The 12124-nt window shown below is 46.7% G+C and overlaps 1 protein-coding gene across 3 annotated transcripts in view; it reads left to right on the forward strand.

Annotated features, from left to right (window-relative positions):
• The first annotated feature begins 718 nt into the window (after positions 1-718).
• Positions 719-12124, forward strand: part of ALPK3 (alpha kinase 3) — a 48395-nt gene continuing 36989 nt past the window's right edge. The window contains exons 1-2 of one of the 3 annotated variants that reach the window (XM_087972744.1): positions 754-1021; positions 7782-7820. In XM_087972744.1, the coding sequence (XP_087828870.1) occupies positions 861-1021; positions 7782-7820 (200 nt within the window). In that variant the 5' untranslated portion in view covers positions 754-860. Of the gene's footprint in view, positions 1022-7781; positions 7821-8442; positions 9144-12124 lie in introns of those variants that run through there. The other 2 variants (XM_026690035.2, XM_087972745.1) reach the window with 2 other exon arrangements.

Raw genomic sequence — 12124 nt, forward strand, 5'->3', positions numbered from 1 at the left:
TTCTGGGAGTTGAAGTCCACAAGTGTTCAAGTGGCCAAGGTTGGAGACCCCTGTCCTAGAGAACTCTTATCGGGTGTTTCTTCTGACAACCTAGTAGGTCACTACAGTTGTGTCAGCCAAGGCCTAGGCGCAAAATCAGGACATTTCCCTCCCGTGAAAAGAACCCGAAGGCCAGCTCCCCAAAGTTCCGATGCGCCCTTAATACAGGTTCCTTGTCTTTACAAACAGGTTACGCAAAAGGGAGAAGGCACCGCTGGAAAGAGCGAGGAGGGGGTGCCGCGATTCTAACAAGGAAGGCTGGAAGCGGCGAGCAGCAGCGGTTGAACTAGAAGCAGAACCGCTGGTTCTAGTTCAGGGGGGTTGGACTAGAAGACCTCCAAGGTCCCTTCCAAAACTGCTGCGATGCGGTTCAGAAAAGTTTCTATGCGGGGGGTAACCTGCTTCAGAGGGGAGGGGCGATCCGGTTTTTTTTGGGGAGGAAACAAGCGCTGGGAAAAGGAGGGTCAAAGCGCCCCCCTCCCCAAAGACCCCTTTAGGAGACGCACCGCGACTTCCCTGCAGCGTAGAGACCACCCCACTCCCCACTCCCCCGGCGGCCTCTCTTGCCTCGTAGCCCGGCCGGCCGACTGGCCGAGCCCCCTAGCCCGGCACCCTCCCCCAGCTCCGCCTGAGTGACGGCCCCAAGTGGGCCGACTATAAATAGCCGGGTTCGCGGGCCTCCCCGGGGTGATTGACGGCGGCTGGGGCGCTGCGCGGAGCGGCCCCGCAACGCATTCAAGCCCCCGACTGGGAACCGGCCGGGACCCCCCCGCGTGTGAGCTCCGGACCCCGCTTTGGCCCCGCCGGGGCTGCCGATCGCGATGGGTTCCCGGCGGAGACCTCTGGGCCGCTCCTACTCGGGCAACGGGTCTTCCTTGGGCTACTGCCCCGGGCCCGGCAGCGACGGCGAGGATAACGGGCCCCTGGTGGAGTACCGGCCGGATAGGCGCAACTACCTGCTTAGCGTGCGCCCCGCCAACAGGTAGGCTTAGGTGCGGGGGCCGCGGAGGGGAAAGGCGGGACGAGGAAGGAAACCCCCCCTTCCCCGCCCGGGAACGCAGCTCCAGGCCCCCTTGAAAGCCCAAGGGCGCCGCGCCTTGGAGGAGGGGAGAAGGGGTCCCCAAGGTGGGAAGCCTCCTTGGAGGGAGGGGAGAAGGGGTCCCCAAGGTGGGAAGCCTCCCTTCCCGGGCACCAGAGCAGGTGGAAGGCGGTAAGGACGGAGCAAGGACTCCTTGGGAAGAGCCGTGGCTTGCGGAATTCGCGGCCACAAGAGGCAGGTGGTTTTTTTTTGGGGGGGGGGGGTCCGCTGCTCTAAGCGAGGTTCCGAGCTGCCGATTCCAGCGGGCCGGGCATGCTGTGGGGGTGAAAGCCAAGGGGCCGAAAACGTAGCCTCTCCCCCTTTCCCCTGCTTCTTGCAGGGGGCAGGCAAGGTACCCCACCCCCGAGGAGCCGGCGTTGCGGGAAGGGCTGGGACCCTACAAAGAGAACGGTGTGTGTGTGTGTGTGTGTCTGTTTCTGTCGGGCTGGGGCTGCTTGTAGGGTTTCCCTAGAAACACGACCTACCCTGTCCCACTTCTTGGGGGTCCCAAGACCCCCTTCCCTTCCTTCTCCCGCTGCGGTCCCAGCAAGGTTTCCCCCCGACTTTGGAAGAAATAGGGAAGGGGCGAGGATCCCGGAGTTGAAAAGGGGGGGCGTTTTCGCCAGCTGTGTCCCAAGCAAGCCAGAACGAGACCACCAATCCGTAGGGGAGGAGGGCCAAGAAACAGCTTGCTGTGCGGGTGTCTAAGTCACAGAACTGGAGGGAGGGAGGGCTGGGGGAAGGGCAGGCCCGTCTGCACAGCATTATGGACCCCCCCCGCCGCAAAGCAGTGCAGTGGGGGCCCTAGGACAACTCCCAGGAATCAACCTGTCGATGAAATTTAATTATTTTCGTGTTAGTGTTAATACAGAAATGCAGTAAAATGTAATAAATACGTTGCTGTATTTATAGGATACAAGGTGCATGGAAGGGTTAACATACACAGGTTAGTATGGGGGGGCCCTTTGCTCGTGGGGCCCACGGGCAAGGGCCCATCAGGCCCATGCCTTAAGACAGCCCTGGGGAAGGGGAGAGAAAGGGGAGGGATAGAGAAGGCCAGATGCAGCTCTGGGCTTCTGAATGAAGCTGTAAACTTTTTTTTTTTCCCCTAGAACCCCAGATAGCTAAAATACGGGGTGTTTCTATTCATTCTTGTAAAGTCTTAAGGGACTTCTGAAAAGTATGAAAGAGTTTCCTGAATTAGCTGCTTCCAGAAGATGGTAGAGGACAGGAAGGCCTGGAGGAATGTTGTTCAGGGGGTTGTGATGGATGCAACTAACAACAACACCGAAAGTGGCTTTTCGTCTTGTTTTCTCCCGTGACAATCTTTTGGGAAGGAGCTCTGAGTGCACGGCTTGGATTTTTTTTTTTTTAATTTTAATTTTATTTCATTTATTTTTATTTTGGTACAGTGTTTCTGTCCCAGCTGAGCCAGGAGCAATAAGTTGCACTGAACTGGGCGGTGTGTTTACGGCTGAGTAGACCAAGAGAGCTCTTCCCTTGAAAGTTGCCTCTGCAAAGTCATTTGCTGGGGAATTAAATCCTACCAAACCTGATAGCTTATAAATGTACTAGGAATCCCATTTGACTAGAACGGTGCAAAAGTTCTCGATCATTTTTGACCCTTTTGATGCTGTGGTTTAAAGGCACCAGGTTAGAAACTGGGAGCTGAGAGTTCTAGTCCTGCCACAGACAGCGAACCAACTGGGTGACTTATTCTCTTTTCCCATATATTGATCTAGGCTTCTTCAGGAAAGGCCATAAATTTCCACAGGATAGGAAAACAAGGGGGCTGTTTAGGGGCTTGCTTTCTGAAGTAGATCGTGTGATCTCGAGATCGTGTGATCTTGATACAGAGAGCCCCTTTGGTGCAGTGGTTAAAATCACCATGCTAGAAACCAGGAGATCTTGAATTCTAGTCCTTCCAAAAGAGACAAAGCCAGTCACACACTTTCAGCCCAAGGAGGAAGGCTTTGAAAACGTTGGCATTAAAAAAAAAACCAAAAAACACCTGCATGGATTTATCTGTGTGTGGATACACACACAAACAAATACACATTATCCTTGGCAGCTTTGGTGTCAAGCCAGGAGTCTTGCAAGTGACAAGTCGTATCAAAGTCATTTTAATTTAGGCATGGATTAGCATTGTCTTTGCTTGCTTCAGAATTTGAATTTCCTTTAAAAAAAGATGATGAAGTCCTTTTTGCTCTGTTATTTTTGGGCAAATATTGTTGGGTAGGTTGAATCAGAATCAGAATAGAGCTGGAAGGGACCTTGGAGGTCTTCTAGTCCAGCCCCCTGATCAAGCAGGAGAACGTATTCCATTTCAAACAGTATAATAAGGCTTCTTTGAATTAAGAAGAGGATCTAGCTCAACTTTTGGACTCATGATGATCCAATTGTGGGTCTACTTTGAACCTGGAAGGGATACTTCTTTATATTAAAGCAGTCTAACATGTAATGGTTCGTGGGTGACAAAGTTCTAATGGTCTGGCGGATCATGATATTGTAGGAAGTAGCAAACAAATCTAGTAAACAAGGGTTTGCAAAATCTGGATTTTGTTCCTATGACTCTCATTTTAATGACCTCGGGCCAGTTTTTATATCTCACCCTGGCCTACCTTAAAACCCTATTGAGAGGATAAAGCAGAAACGCAGGTGTGTGCTTCCCTGAATTAAGCGGTGAAAAATCAAGATAAAAGTATAAAAATTACACACGTGCTTGATGTTAATCCTGTGATGGCATGACTTCCCTACCTGGAGCCTTGCTCTGAGAAACTCCTTAGAAACATGGTGTTCACACATAAACACTCAGACACAGTGGGGGGAAATGCGGCAAAAGCTTCTTGTATTTCCGAATAGGAAAGGATCTACCATTTTTACGGCCATCCGTAAAAAGATTATAACCAGTGGGGAAGTTCAGGGAACTCTTTCGTGAGTTGGTTTCACTGTAAAAATGGATTAGGAATGTACTGGCTGTAAAGCAGGTGGTGTTTTTTTTTTTAGGGTTTGGGGTTTTGCTGTATTAGCAAAAGGGGAGAATTAAGCAAAAATGTTTAACGAAGAATCTCTTCCAAATGGTTATTGAAAGTTTTATCGTTCTCAGGAGTTTTACACAGTCCAGGATAGTTTGTCATTATAGTCCTCTTCCTACTTTTCCTTCCCTGTTTCTTCTCTCTTTCCTGCTCCTCTCCTTCTTCTTCTTCTTCTTCTTCTTCTTCTTCTTCTTCTTCTTCTTCTTCTTCTTCTTCTTCTTCTTCTTCTTCTTCTTCTTCTTCTTCTTCTTCTTCTTCTCCTTCTCCTTCTCCTTCTCCTTCTCCTCTCTCCTTCTCCTCCTCCTCCTCTCCTCCTCCTCCTCCTCCTCCTCCTCCTCCTCCTCCTCCTCCTCCTCTTCTCTTTCTCTTTCTCTCTTTCTCTCCTCTCCTCCTCCTCCTCCTCCTCCTCCTCTTCCTCCTCCTCTCCCTCTTCTTCTCCCCCCCTCTCTCTTCTCCCTCTTCTCGCTCTTCTTCCTCTTCCTTGCCTTCCCCTCACCCTTCTGGTTGTTATTGTGATGTTATATCTTTCAAACCAGATAGAGACTGACCCAGGCTTTTGTGATAACATTCATACTTTTAAGAATCCTATAGTTCCAATCCACCCTGTGACACCCTTCTGTCTCTTCATTCTTTACCCCGGCCTCCTGCCTCCATCCTCAAACCTCACATTTCTAAAAATGTTGAGTGACAAGATCACATCACCTCTGCCTCCCCTAGACTGAAGCCAGATCAATGACAGTTGCCTCTCTCCAGGCAAGTGGGCATGTCCTTCACTTCTTCCAGACCTTACCTTCTAAGACAGGGCCTCCAACCTTGGCCACTTTAAGCCTGGTGGACTTCAACTCCCAGCAAAGCTAGCTGGGGAATTCTGGGAGTTGAAGTCCACCAGGCTTAAAGTGGCCAAGGTTGGAGGCCCTTGTTCTAAGATAGGAAATGCCCAAAGAGGTCACGTAGAACCTAGATTGGTTGTATTCCCCTGGTAAAATATGGGACAATCTTCTCCCACGTCCCAAAGCTGGAGCTGTTGCTGTTGCGTGTGAGTGTCCACCCAATCTCAATCCTATTTTCCGACCCCTTGGCTGTCTAGCGATGGCCCTGAGATCCGGTCAAAGTTTTGGGGTTTTGGAGAAGGACTTTGGGATCCATTCAAAGAAACAAATTGAAAGCAGGGCATTTCTCGCGACGAAAGCGTCACAGTCTGGCTTGCAAATAGGCCAGTTGGAGGAGAGAAGAAGTTGGAGAGCTGGCTAAGGAAGAACAGGCGGGCTATTTATATGCCTGCTTTCCGGAATGCTGCACTCTGATGGGGGCCTCCACTAGATAGTGTTCAACTCGCTCTCTGGTTTCCCAAATGGGTATGTTGACGCCTAGGAACCGATTAAGACTGAACTGTCATGTCACGGCTAACGCTGCATTCATTGTTCCATGTGTGTCTGTACTCCAATCTGCACCAAAGTTGCTTTTTTCAAGAGGCAACTGGACTTCCTTTGTCCTTTCTTTCTTTCTTTCTTTCTTTCTTTCTTTCTTTCTTTCTTTCTTTCTTTCTTTCTTTCTTTCTTTCTTTCTTTCTTTCTTTCTTTCTTTCTTTCTTTCTTTCTGTAAATTTTTAAAACTTTTATTGAAGGTACATACAATTCATCTTCCATTTAACGGTGTCTCGTCTGGGTACAAATATCTTGTGCAATAACAATTAAAATTTACATCCCCATTCATTACTTTGGTATTAATTCTCTATTTTTAGTTTGTTCTTATTTTATCAATATGCACAATATCTCTATTACTATAGCACTCCTCAGCATGTTTATTTCTATAATAAACCTATTTTCTATATTTCACTGGTCTATTAGCTATTTCTAGCTTTCATATTTTTTCTCTCTAGCCATTGATGAAATAGTTCCCGTATCTTATGATATTATATCTTATAATGGATTTTCTTTGTTTTTCTTTGAAGACAATTCGCTTCTCATCCAAGAAGCTTCTTCAGCTCTGGATGAGAAGCGAAACATCTTCCAAGAAAAACCAGAAAGTCGAGTTGCCTCTTGAAAAAAGCCCCTTTGGGACAGCCATGATCTGGATGATGGAGAATCTCTGTAGAATTTAGCCATGCCCGACCAGAGGGACGTGGTGGCTCAGTGGCTAAGATGCTGAGCTCATCAATCAGAAGGGTCGGCAGTTTGGCGGTTTGAATCCCTAGCGCCATGTAACGGAGTGAGCTCCCCTTACTTGTCCCACCTTCTGCCAACCTAGCAGTTCTTAAAGCATGTAAAAAATGCAAGTAGATAAATAGGGACCCCTTTGGTAGGAAGGTCACAGCGTTCCGTGCGCCTTCGGCATTGAGTCCTGCCAGTCACATGACCACAGAGACGCCTTCAGACAGCGCTGGCTCTTCGGCTTTGTAACGGAGATGAACACCACCCCCTAGAGCCGGAAACGACTAGCACGTATGTGCGAGGGGAACCTTTACCTTTACCTTTGGACCAGAGCTGAAGAAGCTTCTTGGACGAGAAGCGAAACTTCTTCCAAGAGAAAACCAGAAAGTCCAATTGTCTCTTGAAAAAGCACCTTTGGGACAACCATGACCTGGAGGACTGAGAATGGACATAAACACTCCATTCTGCAGTTCAGGAATTACTGAGAGAAGAGAAAGGCAGCTGCTGCTTGCAAGCATGTCTCTAGTCTAGGTGACCCAGTTTCTGTCTTGGGTTTACTGGATGAACCAGAAGAAGAACAACTCCTATCTGCAGAGGTCTTCAGCCGCAAAGTTTCAGAATAGTATAGAATAGGAGTCTCCAACCTTGGCCACTTTAAGCCTGGCAGACTTCAACTCTCAGAATTCCCCAGCCAGCAAAGCTAACAAGGTTATAGTCATAAGTAGAAAAGGAGATAGGTAATAGGAAGGATAATAATAATAATAATAATAATAATAATAATAATAATAATAATAATAATAATAATAATAATAATAACAACAACAACAATAACAACAATAATAATACAGTCTTAGTAAATAGTTTGACAGTGTTATGGGAATTAGTTGTTTAGCAGAGTGACCACATTTGGGGAAAAACTGTCCTTGTGTCTAGTTCTGGTGTGCAATGCCCTATAACATTGTTTTGAGGGTAGAAGTTGAAACAATTTATGTCCAGGGTCTGTAGATATTTTCACAGCCCTCTTTTTGACTCGTGCAGGATACAGGTTCTCGATGGAAGGCAGGTTGATAGGAATTGTGTGTGTGGTGTTTTTTTTTTGCAGTCCTAATTACTCTCTGGAGTCTGTGTCTGTCCTGTTGGGTTGCAGAACCAAACCAGACAGTTATAGAGGTGAAGATGATTGAGTTTATCATTCCTCTGTAGAATTTAGTGGGCTTTGTTGGTGGTTGGGAGGGAGGGAACATTTGGCCTTGTGATAACTGCCTTATGCTCCTCTCCATGAGGTTCTTCATTCAGAGCTTCGGTTACCATGGTCAACCTCCTTTGCTTATCCTCCCTGGTCGTCAGAAGCAGCTGAATTATATTAATATCCTTGACCTCGGCCAGAAGATTGGTTTCAAGTATGCTGTGATTTCATCTCTTTTCTCTGCTTTTCTCTCTCTCTCAAGCCTAATCCTTTTGTTTGCTGTTTCTGCTTAGCTTGCTACCCAGGCGGTTGTCCCCCACCAGCTATGGAAGGTAAATCTTCTCCTACGTCTTGCCCAACTGCAACTCGATGGCATCCAAACTTTGGTGTGGCTCACTGTTGTCCAGGGATACTAACAGCTCTGCCTACTTTGCCAGGGAGTTTATACCCACCTCCCACCTGTTTCTGTTCAGTGTTCATTAAAGCCAAGTTGTTGTTTGCTGAAGGACCAAGTGCCCAACCGCTTCATAGACACGGGGCTCAGTTTGGAAAGAGGTCCTTGCTCAAATCTGGCAATAGATTTACATACAGGGGTCTTCAAACTTGACAGCTTTAAGACTTGTGGACTTCAACTCCCAGAATTCCTCCTCCAGTCATGTTAGCTCAGGAATTCTGGGAGTTGAAGTCCATAAACCTTAAACTTGCCAAGTTTGAAGAGCCTTGATTTATAAGCTTGTTTGGGCTGGAAGAAGGAGATCACTCAAGTTCTCCTGGGTTGAATGGAGATTTGAATCTGGGCCTTGAGGTCTTCAAATCTGACAGCTTTAAGACTTGTGGACTTCAGCTCCCAAAATTCCTCCTCCAGTCACATTAGCTCAGGAATTCTGGGAGTTGAAGTCCACAAGTCTTAAAACTTGCCAAGTTTGGAGACTCTTGGTCCAAGTAGTGCCAAATAAAAGAGAATATCGGTAGCTTAGACTTGAATTGTTGGGTTCCTGCTGTTCTCTGAGCATGATTGTTTTCTTGCAGACGTTTTATTACCCAATTATGTAACATCTTCAATGTTAGGTTTGTTTTCTGTTTGTATTATAGAGTTTCCAAAAGAGAGGCATTGATGGTTCAAAAGAGACAAACCAAAAAGATAAAAAGGAAACAAAAAGACTAAAACACTTTCTTGTTCAGTGATCAACAAGCACCAAGATTGACACTAGACCAACAATCAAGCAGTAAACAATGTTCCAATCAAGAAGCTACCGATTTAGACAAACAATCAAACAGTAAACAACAGTCCAATCCAGGAACTACCAAGAACTCTCCTACCAATACTGACAGGGCAAACTACTTATATATAAACAGAGAGCAAAGCTCACTCCCTTCCAGTAGTGATGCCATTGCCTAGCTGGGTAACGAAACGTCTGCAAGAAAACGGCCCATTTCTCAACAACTAGACTACATTGGCCAAGAGCTTAATTTCACAGAGCAGAGAACCGTTTCTCTGTAGGATCTTCCAGTCAACAAGCTTTCTCCTTTAGATAGGTGGCTTTCCACCTTGAACAGGGTGGACAAGGAAGGAGGAAATGGTAAAGAGAGGCCACCCTGGATTTATCAGCCAGATCAATGCTTGTCCTTTACAATCAACTTGGACGGGATTATTGGTAAGGGGGCAGAATTTAGGGGTTGCTGGGATTCCTTGCCAACCTTATTCTTCCCCCATCTTGCTCCTTGTTGCGAAATAAACATGACATTGCTGAAAACGTAATGGGGACAGTCAAGGTGGAAGTGAGGCACCAGGGAACAGTGCTGAATTTCTAGAGGGGAGAACATAAACCTTGGAAGCTCCCCTAAATCAGATCCGGCCGATGATCAGTTGTTCATCCAAACTGGGCATCGGTTCTTAAAGATCCCTGGCAAAGATTCTTTTCTGTCACCTGTTGTACCATCCTTCAAAGTGGAGATGCCAAGAGTTGAGCCCAAGGATCTGTGGCAGGCCAAGCATGCCTTCTGCAAGTTGGCTGATGGAGTCTTGTCCGAAGGGACTAAAAAAATAGGAGCTGTAACCTTGAAAATGTATTATCCTGAAAGGGATAATATATTTTCACTCGATCTGTTCCCCCAAGCAATCTTGGATAGCCCATCCACACACTTTGCGACTTGATTTGTCACTGTTTGCGCACGACCTCTCACTGTGTGGAGTGTGTGGGCTTGCACAAAAGCCGTAGGCGTTGTTTTTTGCACCGTGAATGTAGACTGCAGTCTGACGTGCTTTCTTTTATCATCCAGCATTTTTCGTCTGAGATGAATTTGCACCCGTTTCTATCCATGCACGATCTTCTTTACGTTAGCATAGTTGCACAAGCAAAGCCTGGGGATTCTGTGATTTCATCATCTCCCCTCCCCCTCTACCTTTATCCCACACACACACACACACACACACACAGAGTGGGTGTGCACACACAAATGCATGAAAGCAACTGGGACAACAAACTCTGTGTTGTGCAAAACAAAACTTTCGGCTGCAATGCAATTCCCAGAGAACATGCTATAACCATGGAAGGGAAAAAAAAAAAATAGGGATTAAAACCAGGAAAAAGAGAGGACCAAGGAGACATAACATGGACAGTACTTCTTTTTTCCAAGGCTGTGCTGTACATATCTTCCACATTGTGTGGAAACCTGATACGGGATGAAGAATTTGGACTTCGGGGAATTTCAGTGTGTCTCTTTCCTCCTGAAAACACATGTTTAGTTCTCTAGTTTACAGTTGGGACTAGAAAAATATTTAAGATTCCTATCTCCTAGCATCACATTTCTGCGGCCCATTTAGTTTTCCGAGTGCAGTTTTTAAAAGGTTATTCCTGTATTGATTGACAAAACCAAGCTGAGGCCAGAAAGAATTTTGGTTTTATTATAAATTATTTTTTTAAAAAAGATAACAGCTCGAATGCCCTTCTTTCTATGGTGTTGCTGCCTTCTATGTTGCATATATCATTTGGACCCTGCCTTCTAAAGCAGGGGTCCCCAACCACCGGTCCGCGGACCGGTACCGGTCCGTGGAACAAGTCCTACCGGGCCGCTGGTTTGCTGGGCGCCGCCATCTTGTTTTAGATGAAAAAGTGCTTCCGGTGAGCTTTTCCGGGTAGAAAGCTCACCGGAAGCACTTTTTCATCAAAAAGATGGCGGCGCATGCCCGTGAGCTTTTCTGGGTAGAAAGCCATTTCTACCCGGAAAAGCTCACCAGAGCGCTGGCGCGCCATCTTTTTGATGAAAAAGTGCTTCCGGTGAGGTCACCGGAAGCACTTTTTCATCAAAAAGATGACGGCGCCCAGCTGATGCTGGTACCGGGCCGCGGCGCCCAGCTGATGCCGGTACCGGGCCGCGGCATAAAAAAGGTTGGGGATCACTGTTCTAAAGATATTTCAGCTACAGGAATACAGAAGGAAGCATTGGTAGCAGCATCCTATCTATTAAGGTACCCTTGGGTTTGACACGCAATGGGAACGGAGAAGGATGCATTGATGACCATTGCTTCATTCTGGATGTCAAGACTTTCACACTTGAGTCAGAGGTGATGACTTTAAGCACAATGGGCAATGCTTGTGAAATTCTCCACTTCCAGATTTCTTCTCACATTTGAATTTTCATTTCAGAAAGAGGCTGAGCTAATTTTTTTTTTGGGGGGGGGGCGATAATAGATCTCCATTGCATTGCAGTACAGCAACCCCCAAAAAGGTGCTGTCATCCTGTATTGTCAGTTGTAGTGGAGTCTGATGTACCTTACACGATTGGCATTGTTCACTTGTACATCTGGATAAAAGAGGACCCCCATGGGCAGCTCGGATCTACATCTGCAGGAATCATCAACAGCAGGTGTTGGAGTTCTTGCTTTTGAACAGACTGTTCCCAAAACAGATATCGATTAGTGTCTCAGGTTGACTTCTAGTCTGGGAGAGGAAAAACTCTCCCTGTTGGCCCATGGTCCATAGTTATTTATTTACAGAATACAGAATAACAGAGTTGGAAGGGGTCTTAGAGATCTTCTAGTCCAGCCCGAGCAGGAGTCCCTATCCGATAGACAAATGGCTGTCCAATCTCTTCTTAAAAACCTCCATTGATGGAACACCCACAACTTCTAGTGGAAAGCTATTCTACTGATTAATTGTTTTCACTGTCGGGGAATTTCTCCTTAGTTCTAGGTTTGATCTCTCTGTAATAAGTTTCCACCCTTTGCTGCTTGTCCTGCCCGCTGGTGCTTTGGGGAATAAGTCAATTCTTCTTCTCTGTCAACCCCTCATGTCCTGGAAGACAGCTATCCTGTTCCCTCTGATCCTTCTCTTCGTTAGACATACCCAGGTCCAGAACTGTTCATCGGCTTTGCCCCATTCAAACCAATGAGACCTCCCTGCCCCCCCCCCAAGTAAACATGCATAACATAGGATCCCGTGCATCATTTCAAGTAAAATATTCCAACGGAGTTTTAAGGTCCTTGTCCTCTAGGTGAGCATTTCTCCCGATCCATTTGGTAGGACTCTCCGCGTGAGAAGTTGGGTTGCCTCTTAATATTTCGCCACAACCCCAGCCCTGTTTCTTTTGATCCTCTGAGACAAATAATTACAAAGTTAGTACCAAACCAACGGCA

Source organism: Notechis scutatus, chromosome 11 (assembly GCF_049901735.1).
Source record: "Notechis scutatus isolate UNSWTSFEM ecotype Mainland chromosome 11, rNotScu1.2, whole genome shotgun sequence".
NCBI lineage: Eukaryota > Metazoa > Chordata > Lepidosauria > Squamata > Elapidae > Notechis > Notechis scutatus.